Source organism: Argentina silus, assembly GCF_951799395.1.
Source record: "Argentina silus genome assembly, chromosome: 12".
Lineage (NCBI taxonomy): Eukaryota > Metazoa > Chordata > Actinopteri > Argentiniformes > Argentinidae > Argentina > Argentina silus.
The window spans coordinates 4,843,193-4,862,836 of NC_139666.1; the positions used below are offsets into that span (position 1 = coordinate 4,843,193).

The 19,644-nt window shown below is 41.0% G+C and overlaps 2 protein-coding genes across 3 annotated transcripts in view; one reads left to right on the forward strand and one right to left on the reverse strand.

Annotated features, from left to right (window-relative positions):
- Window positions 1-5,412, reverse strand: part of nckap1 (NCK-associated protein 1) — a 29,654-nt gene extending 24,242 nt beyond the window's left edge. For both annotated transcript variants that reach the window (XM_083681556.1, XM_083681555.1), the window contains exon 1: window positions 5,136-5,412. In XM_083681556.1, the coding sequence (XP_083537682.1) occupies window positions 5,136-5,243 (108 nt within the window). In that variant the 5' untranslated portion in view covers window positions 5,244-5,412. The remainder of the gene's footprint in view (window positions 1-5,135) is intronic.
- A 1,817-nt stretch (window positions 5,413-7,229) lies between these two features.
- On the forward strand, window positions 7,230-19,381 carry dusp19a (dual specificity phosphatase 19a; the record flags this gene model as incomplete). Its single annotated transcript, XM_083682074.1, has 5 exons — window positions 7,230-7,452; window positions 7,901-7,947; window positions 8,051-8,203; window positions 9,499-9,678; window positions 19,205-19,381. 5 exons carry the CDS (start codon window positions 7,230-7,232, stop codon window positions 19,379-19,381), a joined length of 780 nt encoding a protein of 259 aa, XP_083538200.1.
- Window positions 19,382-19,644: the final 263 nt, after the last annotated feature.

Consider the following 19,644-nt stretch of genomic DNA (forward strand, 5'->3'; position numbering starts at 1 on the left):
GACTGCATTACATCAAAGGAACAAAAACACAGCTCACAGACACGTAAACAATTATGGTATGGACTTGTTGAGTCTGTGACAATTCATCTACTTAATTCCTCACATTATCAAGACTGATTTCAAAACTATTGACTGGATGCAATTCTTCCATGCAGAGATCACTGTCATTTTTGCTCAGTTTAACAGTTACAAAATGGAGTGACTATTCAACCAGGTTTTATCCCTAGATTATCTCCTCATCAGTGAGCCCGTAATGTCGCTGGAAAAAGACTTCCAGTGTTTTTGAGGTGCAAACAACCTGGAAACGTGATAATTGATTTGATGTTAACAAACCAAACTCACTCCGTGGTTAAATCTGCATGTCCTCCTTCAGTCAACTCCTAGTAAATGCAACGGGGCTGCACTGAATGCATGCATTAAACTACAGCGTGCAGATATGATTTGGGACTGATGAACCGCAATGACCATTTCTGCTATAGAGTCCCCTATCCTCAAAGCTGTTCCTAACGAGGTTATCTACAACTGTGAAAGATGTGTATATGTGAGACATGAAACAATAACAAATGCGCAACAGCGAAAAGATTGTGACTGAGTCACAGAAAAAAAATGCTTGTTATTGCACTGTGGATGGCCTTTTGGTTGAATTGTGAAGGTTGTGAGTTGCATTCAAAGACTTCGGGGGGCATGAGGCTGGCAAGAAAGCAGGGAGGGGTAGAGAGGGGAGATTGAGGGACGGTGAGAAGCTGAGCAAACCTTCCAAACTTGTCCTTGCTGGGTGAAGCATTGTAGTAGAAAGAGAGAAAATAACACATAAATAAGGGTTTAAACATTTACCATGCATCTCACAGGAAAATAACAAAATGCTTTTGGGTTTTACTTTGGGTGAAGGGATTTTAGATCATAGGGCCTTTTTACATTGTGTTCAATAACTCTTGTGTGCTGTAAGCTTGTGTGTACCCCAGCTTTGTCCTGATAACTAGTAGCCTATACATAAAGTACTGCAACAACTCCTCCCGGAGTAGGGACACTGTAGGGTATTAAGGGTTTCAGCTTAAGGGAGAAGTGTTTGATTAGTACAAAGGAACACAAACATGCCAGTAAAACAAAGGAAAACCAATGCAAGCATTGCATCCAAGGCCAGTGCTTTAATAAAAAAAAACCTAGAGAGAACACAGCCCAAAAAAAACATCTGATGCTCACACAACCAGTTAAACATGTTAAAAATTTAGGGCCGCAATCAATTTCACCATTCCACTTAGCTAGTTAACACAGAGGTAATTTCAACATAGAACAAAAATACAAGAGCTAAACATAGCCAACACTGTGTAAAAACAATACATTGTGTCTTTTTTCACAATCTTGGCCGACTGAAAATATAAGCTATTATACAGCGCCTTCAGGAAGTATTCAGACCCCATCACTTTTTCCACATTTTGTTGGGTTATAGACTCAATTTAAAATGGATTAAATTAAAAGAATTTGCCAGCAATCCACACACAATGCCCCAGAATGACAAAGTGAAAATAGGTTTTTAGAAATTTCAGTAAATGTGTTAAAATTAAAATACAGAAATACCTCATGTACATAAGTATTCAGACCCTTTGCTATGACACTCTTAAAATTAGCTAAAATGCAAAAATGTCATCAACAAATCACTCAATAAGTTGAATTGAGTCCATCTTAATGCAAGGATAATAGTTCATGTAATTTTGGAATTAATATCTTTGATTTTATAGGGTCTCTGATTTGCATGGAAATCAATTACACACTGTGTAGATTTGGATGTACATGAGGTATTTCTGTATTTTAATACATTTACTGAAATTTCTAAAAACCTGTTTTCGCTTTGTCATTCTGGGGTATTGTGTGTGGATTGATGGCAAATTCGTTTAATTTAATCCATTTTAAATTGAGTTTATAACACAACAAAATGTGGAAAAAGTGAAGGGGTTTGAATACTTTCCAAAGGCACTATAGGTACTTATATCAGAATTGACATACTGTAGTAAAACAGTCATTACAGTACACTACAATAACTCATGAATTATGGTTATTTTATTAGGATGCATTGTAATAAGCACCAGTACCAGTAAGGACAAACCAATAGAAGGTATTACCAGCGCAAACTGCAAAAAATAAAGTGCTTCCAACAAAGGAGTCTATTGGTAGACAGCTGTATCAGAGCTAGTACTGGAGTCCTGTAACTGTGTCTAATTGTGTGTGCAGCGCTGAGCCTACCCAGTGCTGGCATTAAAGAGGGCGGTCGGAGAGTGAGTAACAGATTGAGGTCAGGGCCTCATGGGACACCCCTCCCTGTGGCCTCTACTGTACCAGGCCTCTGACTGAGACACACAATGCTAAGGAACTGACTACAGTAGACTGCTACATTCAGCACTCTCTCAGGGTTTTGCGTGGGACCAGAAAGGGCACAGGCATGGGCGTGGTAGTATAGGGGCAGTTTTTTTGGTCCAGACAAAGTGCTTTCTAAAATCAGGTGTTGAAGGTCGAGCCTTTACTTACCTATTTTATGTTTTGTTTGTTTACAAGCTATTCGAAAACGAGAGGGCATCAACAAGCAAACCGACATGATTCACCTCTAAGGCTTGATTTAGGGTAAACACTGTCACTAAACCAGCATAAGTGATTAATGTGCGGTATAATCATTTAAATATTACTTTAGCCTTATGTTAGTCTTCTGATGTTGAGTGTGTTGTTTAATGTCATTCATCTCAGAATGACGTCTAGAGGTCCAGATAAATGAGACCAGGACAATGACATCCTAGATAAGACTGGCTTCCTGAGTCACTGCACAGACAAGGACATTGAGGAGGGGTTCTACATTGTGTCCTGTAGAGATTTCCCCTAAACTAGGTGGCTCGGCCTAGATGCCATTATATGGGACGATTTAGATTTTTTGTTGAAAATAAATACATTTCAGAAAGTATTTCTACTCAGCGTATGTAACATGTTGAATTATCATGTGTTAATTAATTAAATAGGCATCACAATTCAACATGTTCCTGTTCGAATATCTGTCTTAAAGGCCCAGGACAATTTAATTAAAAAAAAGAGGCATGCAGACAATCAGGGGTCCCACCACCCCTATTGTTTTGTGACCTGCAAAGTTAATGCTACCCTTCGATTTATAGACTACTAATTAGGTATCAATAAAACAAGGTAAATGTATAATAGGCCATGAACTATCCCTTTAATTTGTGTAAGCTAAAGTGACTAAAGCATTTTCATTTAAGTCAAATATCAAGATAGCTAGATCAGAAACAGCCATCTAAGATCCTGAATCAAGATAGCTGGACCAGAAACAGCCATCTAAGATCCTAAATGCTTCTGTCAGCTGGTATCAATGCCTACCAGTTGCCAAGCAACAGAACTACTTGGCACACTTAAGCAATGAACACCCCCACAATTTTGGTAAAGTTCAGTAGCCTATATCTGTGAATAAAACTGAAATACCAGGAATATAAATGCTTTGACATGTGGTATCTGCATGAAAGTTTCATATAACAAAGACATGAGTCATAATATACTGACGAACAGTCAGTGTGATCGTGGTACAGAATCCCAAATAGGCAGACAGCTCAACTCTGTTAGAATAACCACGTTGTATCGGCGCTTTGTACTTTGGCAAAAAAAATGCTGAGGCCAATGATAATGTGTCTGCTTGTATGTGTTTGGAGTGAGGGACAGAGAGGATAGTGTGTGTGTGTGTGTGTGTGTGTGTGTGTGTGTGTGTACGTGTGTGTGTGTGTGTGTGGTGTGTGTGTGTGTGTGTGTGTGTGTGTGTGTGTGTGTGTGTGTGTGTGTGTGTGTGTGTGTGTGTGTGTGTGTGTGTGTGTGTGTGTGTGTGTGTGGCAGGCCCTGGGCACAACAAGGCTTGATTTTGCTGGAGGGTGCAAGCAGACACAGTTTTACCACTAGCCTCCTTTCAGCTGCGTGCTGGACAGCCTCCAGCAATCTTCTGCCATTGTCAGTAGTCGGCCAGACTTCTCTGATGCCCACCCCTCATCATCAAGGACTGTACCAAGCCAAGGAAGACAGATTCAACCATAGAAAAATAATACATTCATATGATTTGGATTCAACTCCAAAGTCGCCCTCACCCTCTCTGAGCTAATGAATCATGTTCTTCTATGGAACTCTGGTGATCAGCTGGATCATATTCCAAGTCAATTAAAAAATATATACTTTATACCCCTTAAGGGCAAATAACAATGTGCAGGCAGTATGAATAAACACATGCATAAAAACATACATGTATACATACATACAACACAGAACAATAATCATCTCTACAGACGGTGCATTATAAGGCCTTAATTGTTTCAACTGTTAAAGTGGGTCGATTGCAGACTAATAGATTTCCTCAGGCATTATTATTAGGCATCACAAATTAAGATGAGCTGTTGTGCTATTGGCTAGTGTATCCAACAGCGATGATGTGTCATCATCCCCCATTTCTGATTGAAGATCAGTGATCATACACTGTAATCCATCAAAACAGCTATTTTTACTCCGTTCATTCTTCTCTGTTTGCTCATGATCACTGAACTGATAGTGTAGGTGAGACCTGATGTAAATCTCAGCAACTGCTCAAGAATCAGGGCAACAGTGTGTTTGATGCTAAAAATGACATTAAATGGTGCATTTTTTGTGCACTTGGATTCGGTGCTTTTAATGAGCAAGACAAACCACAAATACTATAGACTCAGCGCTTCAAGAGAGCCTATGCTACAGTCAATGACAAGGCCACTATCACGGACGGCCACTAGTCATATAGCTACAGTAGGCTCTTTAGATACTGTCATTGATAAGGCCATTGTTTCCTTTCAAGCCAGTGACACAACCACACATTCTAATGAAACAAAATACATTCAAAAACGAAAATTTAAACCGACAAATATCCAGATAGGAATAACAATCAGTGATTTACTGCCGGGCTGGGTTAGCCACATAGCTTTCGATAAGGGCCTCGACTGGACGTATTCGGCTTGGCTGTTATGCTTGGTTGTCAGACGGGAACAGAGATTATTTTGGGGCTTTCCGTTCAATTTTCGTCGAAAATGTAGGCCTAATAACAATGTATTCATGGGAGACGGCGAGTTACACTGCAACCTTACCTTCTTTATATTATAGATGCGGGTGAGCATCCCGATACCCCTGTCGTTCAGAATGGTCAATTTCTCGGCCAGCTTCTGCTGGCCTGGCTGCACCGCTCCCCGCGACATGTTGCCGATTTAAGTGCGGGTTTCTCACAAGATTAACGTAGCAAAGTCTTCGCCGTGTAATGTGTGTTGTGAAAATAATGAACTCAGTGTTACAATGTTACAATTTGTCCATTCTGTGGGTTGAGCGGTCCACCTCGCTACACTGTAACAACTGCGTTACGCCCATTGAGGTTTCGCCAGGAGAAAGAAGCAATGGAAAAAAGCAGGAGATAGGAGCAGCAACAGCGCATGTGTTTCACAATAAAAGTCCTTGTACAAAAACGCCCAGCAAGCTTTTTGACCTGAATGACTCAGTCAGGACAAAATATACCACAGAATAACAAAAATAGTTATAAAGTTTTGCGACCAATGCTATATATTTATTATTGAAATTAAGGTATAGGCCTGCTAACTCATTGGAATGCCTATCTTATATTGATATAAGAATAACAATATTGTTTCCTAATACAGACTCATGATAATCTTTGCAAGTGAGTTTTGAAAGAAAGCTCCTTTTACTGAGAGTTGATTTTTGCTGCAATCTGTAGGCCATAATGCACTAAAAGTAATGTGTTTCACATGCACTAAAAGCAGTGTAAACACACACACACACACACACACACACACACACACACACACACACACACACACACACACACACACACACACACACACACACACACACACACATTATGACCCTAAGATATGCTCTATGCAAAACACAGAGTGTCCTCAAATTCACACGTTTTGGCTACACAATAAATGTAATTTTAAAAAAAGTAATGTTTTCATATAGTTTTTTTTTTTTTTATCACATTTTTGTTGGAGTATAAATCCAGCTATGTGCCTTAGTCCAAAATTAATGGAAAAGACGTACACCAATTTACTCATGTTCACTTTTCGATGAATTTGGGGTTTAAGCGTACTACACAACCAATGGAATTGTTTACTCATATCAAAATTAGACGCCTTTTACATTCCTATCAGTTCATCACAGCACTTTTATTTTGAAGTTTCATATACATCCTGGTTTTTATCGGAAAGTTGCAGCAGAAAACACAGGGCGGGTCATGTCAAAATAAGAGTTCAGGTCCAAAAGATGGAGTTTGAAATGTAATCTTTGAGAGACTGTGCTACACTGTTTCCTAGCCTTCAGTGCTTCCATTGCCATTTGCTAGGTGTTGTCCAATCTAACAAAATTGAGGCAGATTTCTGCCATCCAAAATGCTCTTTTATGGTCAGTATTTACAGTAAAGGCACAATCTGTGAGATATCCTGCTGTTAACTCGTCATTTCAATGAATGACATTTACTTACTCAAATTTGAATAACATGACTTATGACTATGTCTAAGCTTATCATTACCCAAAATCTAATATTACTTCATTGTTTATTAGTTGATTTGGACAGTGGACCGTGTAAAAGCAAACAATGTATAGCTGTAAAATACTGTATATATTTGAAGTCATATTGATCTCATGTAATGTTATATTATGCATTCGTAGCTTTGTATATAGTTTTGGGGGTAGTTATCCTTTCCAAGCAACATCGTTCAGGCTGTTTACAAGAGACCAGAGAGAGTGAAAGAACCTTACAGAGTGAGGCTCTAACAATAATGTGTTTTTAACTGCTAATACTTTACTAATGACAAAAATAACTAATGAAAGTAGCAAATAGTAGCAACCGTAAGCCTAAAGCCTATAGGCAAGAAGCAGTCTTGTGTTGGTGCTGCACGCATGCCTCTGGAGGGCAGGTGACAGTGACATCTGTGACGCATAGAACAAAGGTCTGATAGGCTATCATATGGGACGAGAGACTGCCTGAAGTTCTCAGTTTTCAAGTTGGGGTTGACAAAAGGGGTCAAGAAAAATGTGTGTGTGCATTTGAACGAGGAGACACTGGAGAGACTACAGTGCACCTATGCTAAGGGAAACGACCTCACTACCCTACCAACCAACTAACAAGGTACTTATTTTTTCGTCTTCAGAGGTTTTAGGAGACACATGTGATGCAGTCTCTCGCCCAGGAAATAAAGACATTCTCCAAATCAAAATTGAGGAAGCAATGCACCCGTGTGACAACACTGAGCGGGAGACGGATTATTGAAACATGGAAAGGGTCGACCGTTCATGTGGTTGAAGACACAGCACAGTCCGAGACAACGTGCGGCTATGTTCAAGATAACAACTGGGATTTACAAGTTGGAGTTATTAAACCGTACTTACTTTTAGGTGAGTGAGTTGCAGTGCGATATTGACTGATGCTTGGTCACCTGGGAATGGCAGGTGCCTTCACATGGCTGTCATAATATGATGTGATCATTTCAGCTTTAACCTTTAGGCCATTGTATTATTATATTTTTTTGTGTAAGTTGTTTTGAATAAACATAAACTCATGTCGAGATACATGTAGATCTCAGCCATGGAGAGAGGGCTCTGTAGACGCTGTAGCTGGAGGCTACATGCTTTAATATTAAGATACTTCATATTAAATAATATTAAGTATTAAGTATTAATATTAAGATAGGATATTTAAGATACAGTCTGTATCAACATCATTATAAACATTCCTAGTAACTCTTTAAAGTCAGTATAGTATCTCTACTCTCACAATACTCACAATATCTCCAACAATTCCTCACATCCTCATAGTGCTTTTTGTTTTTGATTGTTTTTGCAGGCTCACAAGATGCTGCACACGACTTTGCCACTTTAAGGAAATATAAGGTATAGTTCTGTATATATTGTATATATATATACTGTATGTATTGTTCTGTAATATATCCTGCTTATGTTTTGGTGCTTCACAGATGCTCTTCTTTGGTTGCAGGTGTCGCACATACTGAATGTTGCGTATGGTGTTGAGAACGCCTTTCCAGAGTTGTTCATATATAAAACACTGAGCATTCTGGATCATCCTGATACAGACATAACCTCTTATTTACATGAGTCCTCACAATTTGTAGACCAAGCAAATGCAGAGGTAAGGTGTGTTTGTGTGTGTGTGTGTGTGTGTGTGTGTGTGTGTGGGTGTGTGTGTGGGTGTGTGTGTATGTGCGTAAGTGTGTGTGTGTGCGTGCATGTGTGCGTATGTGTGTGTGTGTGTATGTGCGTAAGTGTGTGTGTGTGTGTGTGTGCGTGCATGTGTGCGTATGTGTGTGTGCGTGCATGTGTGCGTACGTGTGTGCGTACGTGTGTGTGTGTGTGTGTGTGTGTGTGCATGCGTGCGTGCGTGCTTACGTGTGTGTTATTACGTCATGATAATGTTAGAATGCAGTGTATTTAGAGACAACAATCCAGTTCATTTTCTTTCCTCAATTATTTGAATTGTGTGAATATGTACCCAGACAGAACTGGTCAGGAGCACCTACACACCAGAGGTGCTCAGTTGTTTCTACCTGCAACTGTAAGTCTGGACAAAACAGCCAATAGCCTTTAACACATATCAGCTGTTTCATTCTATTCCCTGTGGCCCATGTGAGACTGAACAGTCAACCACTGTAGAACCTCCCTTATTCTAGGCATCCACACTCTGGTGTGAATAATGCATGGTGAGTTTTCACCGTGCATTATTTAGCACGTTGTAGAAAGATCATATCACTATCGGCTCTTTGTTTGCCATACAACCTTTTACCAAATCGCTGTGCTAGTTACCAACCAACCTGACACTGCCACATGTTCAACTTCTCTAAAGGTTTATGATTACAATGGCTACTGGAAATAAGTTTCCACCCAGTTGTTTAGTGACTCTGGCTAATGACTTTAGTCCCGATGTAACCCTGTGATACAGGGGTAACTTCAGCTTCCTTAATCAAACCATGTTGCTTTTAGCTAACTGGGGGAATCGTTCTCGCTCTCGCCTTACAACTTGTAGTTCTGCCATTGTGTCTGATTAGCATACTCTCTATGACTTAGATTACCATGAAGTGCACGACAATGCAACTGATCTTGCAGCACTGCTGCCGAATTGAGGACGTGACAGCTGCACAATTGCCGATTTCCAAAACGACCCCTCGCCAGTACATCCTTGGCACTCCTGCAGATATGAGAGGATTGGATTGGAGTAAGCAATATGGCACAATTGTCACCAAGCCAATCACAGGGCAAATTAGAGCAATTACCAGATTGCCTATACCTATTCAGTCTTATCAGATCTACAGGAGTGCCTTGGCATGAAGGGTTAGGGCTCCCTTTGGATCTAAACACATGTCCTATATGCTATTGAACTGATCTGAATACCACTGAATTGACCAACGTGTTGTTTCTGCTCCCCCTCAGAAAGGAGTCGTGCTGGTTCACTGCAACGCCGGAGTCTCTCGTGCTGCCTCGGTTGTTATTGGATACCTGATGTCCAAGGAAGGGCAGCCTTTTGATCAGGCGTTTGCCACAGTGAAATCAGCCCGTCCCGCCACGTGTCCGAATCCAGGCTTTCTTGACCAGTTGAAGAGTTTTAAAGGGGTATTGCAGACCAATGGGTTGGCCCATGCATGAGCAACACCTACAGTACAGGTTCGGGTCAGACCTGGGTTCAAATGGTATTTATACTTTTCTGTGCTTAATTGAGTTTGCCTGGCTCAATGTAACCAATAGAATAGTCTTAAATGTCTTGTCTCTTTTTGACCTACTGTAGGCCTGGTTCATATTAGTCCAGTTCACCACACCAGCCATTGGTTCTCTCAAAAGAGGCCACTCTCACACCTGGCAATATACACTGTATTCACAAAAGCCCATTGTTATGTAGTACCTGCACCACGAGAGGCTGGTGGAGGTAGAAATCGGAGGACGTGCTCATTTGGTATCAAACACCATTCCTCATTCCATTCCATGCATTACCATAAGTCTGTTCTCTGATTACTACCTCCACCAGCCTCCACTGACTTACACATACCGATTAGTGACGGTTGTTTACCTCCAAGGGTAGTATGAGGACGTGCAATTCTCGGCTTTATCAAACTGCTTCGTCCAATCAACTATTTGCTCACTTAGTACCAGAGTGACCTGATGATAAGTCAAGCTGAAATGAATACAGAGAGATTAGAGTTGTACTGTATTAAGGGTTTTGATTTGTCTTTAATCTAGGTTTCAGAAATGTTGCACACACCCTCACATTACTTCAACATATTTTATTGTAAACATCAAAAGTTGAATAAGAGAATTCATCTAATGGGAGCATGATTGTAAATGTTATACAGGTACATGGTTTTGTAAATGACAGTATTTTTGATTGTTATCTTTAGTTTGAATATTGTTTTTTTTATTGCAAACAAATAGCATCCTACCAAGTCTTTTTAGATTTAGAATGACTGTGAGTCTTTGAAATAGATTGTGTATTAATGTTAATCTGTTTTATATTAACATGTTTGACTGAAAAGGAGTTGTGAAACATTGTTCTTTAATGTAAATGTTAGTCTAATTTTCTTGCATTGTTTTCATTCTTTTGTTTTCCACACATAGGTCTAATACAATATACCACTTCCAAAATGCATTATAATATTCAAATGCATCTAAAATTGTCAGAGACTTGGAGACTCCAGTGTGTTCTTTGTCAATAATCTACCTGTTGATCAATGCATGAATGTGTGTTCATAAAATGTTTGAATAAATATTGCTATTGAAGTTTTATGGTGAATATATTCATTGCACATAATTCCCCAGCAGAGAGTAGTAAGAAAGCTTTTTGAAATACCAAGACATTTGGTTCTTGCAAATAGCTACCACAAGAAGTTATGTTTTATTACATTTCAGTACATTTCATACCCAAATCATTGAGTCTTTGAGTCTTTTAAGAGACTCTGGGGTGACCTTGACATGACATTTCAAACATGCTAAATTACTGTAGGGTGCATTGATTTCCATTGGCTTTTGGTTAGAAAATGTTACAATATTTTGACAATGGCTAGATAAACAAACCCAAAGAGTGGATTGCACTTTCTTCTCGTCCATAGACTGCTTTCAGGTTAAGGAAACAAATCAGTCATTTATTAATTTGGGTGAACTATCCCATTAAATAGGTATTACTACACCACTGTAGACATTTCATATATTAATTGTCACGGTGTTGGCCAAAAGTACTTTTATTAAAAACAACACATAACAATCATGTAATCATGAAAATGCCATTACTACAACAACTGAATTAGAGATAGCGGGTTTTGCTTGTCAGGCGCAACAACAGACGCTACTGTATCTGGCCACCTTCAATCAAGAGGATTCTCCTCGCTGGGCTACAGTTTGCAAACACAGACAGGCGTTACCGTTACAGCAATCGGGGAACTGAGATGCTCCAGGCAGACTGGGATGCTCCAGGCATTTTTTTTGTGAAGAAGCAGACAGGTGAATTTTGCATCGAAACAGGTGCACCTATGGGCTTTTTCTCAGTGTGAGGTGTCGCAGGAACACCTCTGATGTTGATAGATTTCGCGGAATTCTTTTTTTCTCACATGGGCACTCTCTCCTCCACGCTCCCGCGACGGAAAACTGCTACTGTATCAGTCACGGAGCGAGAACGTGTGTGGACCACGAACGAGAACCTGACCGAAGGTCCAAATACCGTCATTAAAAATGCGGTTCACAGGGTCACTCGAGAAGTTCAAAAGGTGTCTGTCATCAGCGAGGAAGGCAAGTGCTGAAACTTTCGTTCCCTTTCTCAATGCACTATTGTTCAGAGAGCGTTTGCGATGACTAGGGGAATAAGGGGTCAAATTGCCTCAGTAAAAGACAACATAAACCAATTTGTGTTTTAATTTAGCCCCCCTGTATTATTGTAAACAGCCTACACCATACACAATGATTCGGGCAGGTAGACATAGCCTTTTATCTAGGGTACTGTATTGTACTATTTACCTGCCCCCAACATTTCAACTACAGTACTTCAAGCAACCTACATTAAGCAACCACTGACACATGCAACTGAACTTCTTAGTAACAACTTTTTTCCCCACCTGTGTACTGTATGTTACTTTGGGCTCAAATGTGAGCAGTGACAGAGGGATTTCCGTAAACTCCTTCTCCATCTCATTATCACTCAAGGAGATTACAATCATTCCCTATGTTTGAAACTACATTTTGACTTATTGTCTTTAAAACAGCAAAGACAGATGATCACCCAAAGCACCTGTACCAAAGCCATTCAATCACGCCTGTTTTGTGTCTATGGGGATAAATGCTGACTATCTGTCACTTCTCTGTTACTCAACATTTCGGCTACTTAGCAAGGCCAACAGAGGATAGAGAGATGCACATAAACACATTTGTCCTTCCATCGGGACACAGACCCACAGGACCTTATTGGACTCTCCCAGTGGAGCTGGCGGGCTGCACCATGTTGTTGACAGCTTTTGGATTCACAGAGGGAAAGTGTGCAGTATCAGATGTTGTGGGCCTATTTATAAGGTCATATAAGTTATTCATCTAATCTGAATGGCCTCACCTGCTCAAATAAACCCCAATTAGGTCAAATAAATTGAAGTGGAACCACTATTTCTGAGCACACTGATAAGGTAATTTAAAGGCAAAGTCTGGGAGTTGTTCTGCTGTGCAATGCTCATTTAAATTCAGGTTACATACCCATCGATTCCTTAGGACTATGACTTATGAATGTGTAATGAATTAAGTGCAACTCTCTTAACTTATCATAACCTATAATATAATGTTGTTTTACTTCACTCTTTGTAAGCAATATCTTTGTAAAGAAACAATGTATATATTAGAAATATGTATGTCATTTCAATGTCATGGATTGTTATTCCTTGCAACCAGAGCTTGTGATTTTGAACTTGAAAACGGTCACATTTTCTCAACCCCTTGTCCCCAACTTTATATCAAAACTAGAGGTTAAGACATTTGTTTGGAAAACGAATTAAGGAGTGCACTGTTAATGTTCCTGTAATTCATTAGGGTTAGGGATACATTATTAGGTATCCAAGTTATAGATTTGCCACATTTGTTTGAAAGCAAATTGCTCAGACAACAGCTGGGGTTCTTGAGTTCCTTTGACGTCACTGACAGGCAGAATGCATCCAAACACACTTGAGGCAGATACTGTATTGTACATCAGAAATGGACATGTGCCATATGGTTTCGAGTAGTACAGGGTCACAGGATCAATATTCAGATTATTTATTTGTCATGGTAACCCTTATCATAGCATAATGTTGTTGTTGTGCTGTCTTCGTGCTTTAGAGTACATGATAATGACTGAATCTTACTGTTTTATTTCAAGCCTACTGGACCCACAGGATTGAGTAGGTAGAACAAAGCGGCAGAATTCATTATGGGTCCTCTATGAGCAGTAGATTGTACACTGCAACGTTCAAGCCCTAATTTGCTCTTCACCATTTGCTGTTGTGCCAATGCTATTGGACGGCTGCTAGGAAAGCAATTAAAGATTTTGTAGCCAAATGAGGCGTAATTAAGAGGAATGAATTCAGCCTCTTTCTTCCCAATCACCGTGAAGAGCTATTAGACATTAGATGAACAGGAGTACAGCCCAGGGTCAATCTCTACAGTATTTTTCCAGGATAGCTCATTAATGAATGTAACTTCCCACCATTTTACAATCTAGTGCCTCCATTAGATGATAAATAGCTCTAAATGTAGCCCTGTGTCTCTTTTGTCATTCTGTTGAACTTGATGACACCTTTGTGCAGTGATGCACTGTATTTGCCCTCCATGTTACTGTTTCTATGTACAGCAGAAATGATATACTGTGAATGTGGTTTTGGAACAGTTTTCACCTACACAGCATTGCCCTGTTATATTAGGGGAGGCTGGTGGAGGTAGAAATCGGAGGACGGTCTCATTGTAATAAATGGAATGGAATGTCAGGAATGGTTTCCATTCCATGCATCACAATGAATGCGTTACATCCTCCGATTTCTACCTCTACCAGCCTCCCCTGCTGTTTACTTTATCTGAGACCTGGTCATTAGTTAGCCACATTGGATTTAGGTCAGAGCATGCCCAATGAGGAACCTGGCAAATCGGCTCCTGAAACCCTTCGAGTTCCCTTCCACAGGCTAATAACCTACCACAGATGACATTGAGAACATTACAGAACTCTTTGCTCTGAGTAGCAAACAATAGTCACAGATGGCATGGAAAATATTACTTTTAATGTGCCTCTTCAGAGAATTGAATTGGATTGAGAATTACGACAACAAGACACGTAGCTATCGTTGCATCACATTGTGCTTCTCAGCCAGTGGATGGACCACCTCATAGACACAAGATGTCACGGTAATATGACAGACATTGGGCCATAGTAAAATGTTTTTTTTTGTTCAAACATGGCCACCAGAGGGCTCCCTGTGACCATTAACATGGGGAGCAACTCCCATTCCTCTAGAGGTTCAGGCTATGAGGAGCGCCACAGCTAGGATGGAGTCATAGTGATGGAGTGGCTTATTCATCCAACTTAACCCAGCCACCATTCAATCACATACAATTGAGGTTTGATTGCTTTGTTATTAATGAACTATCAAGGGTATTGTGTGTATAAATGGTCAAGCAATGAGAGTGAATTGATGTCACTTACCTTACCTACCTTGTTATTTCTCATCACGCATGTTTTGTAGATTAGATTGCCACCCTTGAGATGTAAATTTGGCCCATTTCTTTAATTTCCAGCTACCTGCTCTTGGTCTGTGTTTGTTTGTGCTATAACCTGGTGACTGTGGAATGATTTTCATCCACTCCACATCCAATGATTTCATTTTATGAAACACATTTTTGCCAATGGAAACAGAGAGAGAGAGAGAGAGAGAGAGGGGGGGGAGGGGGGGGTTGCAGGTAGACTGTAGAGTCTGACATTACACGTCTTTGTAAAGGAGTATGACCTCTACAGCTTTGATGCACTCTAGATGGAACCAAATGCAGTTTGACATTTTGGCTCGTTTTAATCATAAAGGATTATCTTTTCACTGAGGGTTGATCCTTGATATAACATTCATTAACTTACCTTATTGCTTTTCTCTTTGCACTTGTTATGAATGAATTAACAAATGCAACAAAGCCACGTGCTTGAGGATTACAATGACCTTTGGACAATTTTGACGCAGGTCTGGATTAAGACAAATGTTTGACCCAATCTCTAATTACGAAATTGAGAAGCAGTTGAGATGGTGGTCTCATGTTGGGACCCTGCCACAAAGGTGTCACTAAGACAAGGACTGGGAAGAGGAAAACAAGGAAGAAAACATCAGATTTCTTTTTTTTTTTTCTCTTCCTCTTCAATTTGGATTGATATTTCCTCCCATACAGGCTCTCATTTGTGCTTGTTTGAGCTTATTGTCCAAAATGAAACAAGGTTTCCATGACCTGCTGTTTTATTTTAAAATGGCCCATACACTGAAAGGGCAATGCAACCGTTCTTCCTCCACAGATGTTGGGCCTGATTATTCTCCTGACTAACTGCTCATTCAAGGCCAGAAATAAATTAATGCCAAACCATTTCTTTCATCAACAAACATTTATAATCATCTTCATCACAATCAAAAGGGGTCAGAAACAATCATTTCATATGACCTAATATCCTTATGCTCGAATCCTCAGTGATTGAGAGCAGTGGCAAAATTGCATTGATCAAAATGCTTTCTATTAGCCTGACGGAACCAGCCCAACTCTGTTCCCTCTGTTTCACTGCACACATCAGTCTGACCTTCCTCCTCATTGAAACCGTCTGAGCCTCGGGGCGTGGCGATTGGATCAACCTTCAAACAATCAGAAAACCAAACCACCGATCCACCCCTATTCTTTTTTTAAAGATCACTGATTGATCCGGCTGTATTTTATGTTTTTTTTCAAGGGCTTGTTTATTTGCTTAAGGCCAGACGGATACGTAAAGTGAAACAGATTGTGAACTATCGCACGATCCGGCTGCTTCTACCAAGCTAGCTTTCTATTCCAGCAGAGTTGACGTCGAGTTTAGACATTCCAAAAGCACTTGATTTTCTGTTCTGTTTTGAATGTGTCACATTTCGCTCTGAGCTTAATTTTTTGGACAGAGAAAAGGGATCCTCACAAATACTCTTGATAGACACCATCTCAATTATGCAACCGTGTATCATGAATATTGCATGTGGAGTGATAGATATTACAACACAAGGGGCAAATTTGCAACTATTAGTACAATTAGCAACCATTAGCTTTTTGTCAATGTTTTTAAGCCTATGCCCCTGGAGCTGTTGCCTGGAGGGTTATCAAAAACAGAACATTCTTGACAGGTGATGCCAAAGGCAAACTTCCATCCTCAGGTGGTCAATTAAGTTATTTTCTATTCTAATCAATTCAAGTTTATTTCATTTATTTTATTATATTTTATTGTATTATTTCGTATTTAAATTGATTTATATTCTACTTGTTTCTAATCATTTCCTGTAGTGTAAGCCTACATAAACTGGGTTTCCTCTCCTCTGTAATTCTATTCTCGAGGTGTTTTCATTCAGACCCTTTCCTTTCCACCAAACTGTGTTTGGACTATTTCAGTGCCACCGACACTGATGGGTCTAATTCTGGTGCTGGTGTTGGTAGGGTGAGTTTCTTTCCGCTGCAAAAGGAAGAGCATGTCAGCGAGCGAATGGGTTTCTTGATTACACAGAGAATATATGGCTTCTTCAAATTAGAAGACTATTTTTGCTCTGGCATAAGTGAGATATTACCCCCTGATGACGTACTCTGATATTTTATTCTGGGAATTCATCACTTTTGACAAAGAGAACGTGGACATCCTTTGTTAATACACTTTTACTTCATTAGGCACGCCGACATGATGGATTCCATTCATCTTCAACATATTTAGAAATTCTGCTAAATTAACCTGGAGGAACGTTTTTGGCTTAATCTTATTTGCTCATATCCCATCTCTATATTCTCATAACAGGGAGCGATGAAGGTGCTGTAATATGTATTTTTCAGCTCATCCATCCAACACTTTCAGTGCTGTGATGTTTGTGGGTGGTTGTGAACATGCCTCAGTCTTGTGTTATTCCAAATTATGTTTCCAGTCAGTTTCCCAATCTTCATCTGAAACCACAACCGGTAATACATCACATTAAGTTTGTACTAAAGGTTGCGGAGAAAATGTAATATAGTTGAGCTCTGCCACCAGTGACATGGGTGCAGTGCAAAGCTTCCTCAGTTGAGAAGATGCAAGTGAAGGAGTTGGAGAAGAAGGTCTCCATCTTGCACGTTCCTGTTTAATATTAGTCAGTTTGTGTTTAGCCAGACCATTGTGCGTTGCTGACGACCTACCACACACTTACAAAGTCTGCCTCTGGTTATTCACAAGTCTGGCCAATAACAACCAAGTCCCTATGCCCATTTGCTGTGCTAGGACCTCTGCCACCCAATCCTCTACCCTTATTAAAATACAAGTCAACGTTACGTTGTCTGAATCAGTGCTCTGACAGGCACCCAGGAGCGAACACACTGTATTACCACCTAAGGTTTTACCCTTAGTTCTACCCAGCAAAGTTACTGTTTTTCATGTGTAGTAACACCTGAATAAGTAATTATGATTAGGTAATAGCTGAATATGAAATTGCACAGTGGTTATTACACAACAGGAATAGTGACAACCAGCCTTGATCTATAGAGACAGCTTCAGACTTCAGTCTGTCTGTCTGTCTGTCTGTCTGTCTGTCTGTCTGTCTGTCTGTCTGTCTGTCTGTCTGTCTGTCTGTCTGTCTCTGTCTGTCTGTCTGTCTGTCTGTCTGTCTGTCTGTCTGTTGTCCGTCTGTCATTGTGTTTGTGTCAGCTGATGAGGGTGACCTTCTGGCATTTCGTTCAAGGGTTGGCCTGTTTCCTGAGTGGAGATGCACTTAAAGTAGAGAGTGGAATACACACACACACACACACACACACACACACACACACACACACACACACACACACACACACACACACACACACACACACCACACACCACACACACAAGGTGAACGTCACATAGGAGTGCACCCAGAACCGCTCCAAGGGCACTGCCCTTATTGTAATTTGTTTCTGATAGCACTCCAAGGCTTTCTCACAGATCACAGGGAGAGACTTAAAGGGGAACAACTGCAAACGTGGTCAATTTGTCTACGGGTCTTAACCTCGCTGACTTAGTGAAGGATGTCTGTGGATGTGCACACCTGTCTCACTCAGGTAGAGCGGAGCTGGAGCGAAAACAAGAGCAACGTCACGGGGTTACACTCCCCCTCTCTCCCTGCACTTTGTAGCACTCACACTACTCTTTGTAGAACACGGCAAACCTCTTTAAAATGATTAAATTAAACGTTCTGTCACAGCAGACAGACTGTGTTCGAGAAGCCAGATGCATTCTGAGATATGGCGTACAGTTTGCCAACAAGAGACTGAATTAGTCACTATTCCACCTGGCCCTCCTGATGCAGGTGTGCTACCGGGTTTGTATGTGTTGGGGGGGGGCGGCAGCTGCTGCCTGGACGGATTTCAGGTCCTTCCTCCCTTTCAGTGGTGGGTGGGCTCTCGTGGTGTGGGGGTTTGGGTTGGCTGGGGCCTCTGCTCTAGGCCCTCCCAGTGCAGGCACAGGGCCCAGTGCCGTCTAGGCTGGGATCGTCGCGATGTTGGCTCTGGGCGATTACGGGCTCTTGCCCGGTGTAAGCAGATGCTGGCTGTGTCTTTTAGATGTAATTTAGATGTCTCATACATGTGCCAGGGGCCTCAGGCCACCTGCTTTATGCTGATTTTCTCCTACTGTTTAATGTATCTGATTTTCACAGCATCTAATCTTATATTTTCCTCTGTCTACTTATCTGTTCGATAAGCCCCTCAAAACTAGATTCCAGTTCTTCCTGGCTGCTCCAGTCTACTCCACCCGGTGTCCTTTTGCTAGGGATCTTTGGTTGGTGTATTGTACTTATTGTTTATATTGTTTAGTATCGTTGTTGTTGTGAAGCACTTTGAGACATTTGTCAATATAAAAAGCACAATACAATTTTGATTTGATTTGATTAGGTCTCCGCAGTGGGACAGTGACAGGCCCAGACCGCCCTGCATCCATGCCATGACGCCCAGGGACAGGCATGAGGACAGGAACACTACTTTGCACCCCACCCCCACCCTCACCCCACCCCACCCCCACCCCACAGGCCCACCTCCTGCTCAGGCTGAGGAGTCTCAGAGGAGGAAGTGGAACCCCTAGCGCTGAAGGGCAGAGCCGTTCCAGCTCCCCTGATCTAGACACCCTTCCCTGGCCCGGGGGGACAATTCGTCAGGTCACACTAGGACGCCACTCTTTGTTCTAAGCGTAGCATACTGGCCCCCAAGCCCTGTGAGCCCCTGCGTGGGCGGGCACACACCAAAGGCGCACGGGCGGAATGGCGAAAAGAGTTCTCAGAAAAAAAGAATTCCTGCAGATTAACAAAACAAAAAAATTGTTGCAGAGCACTCTGCAGGCTAGGGCAT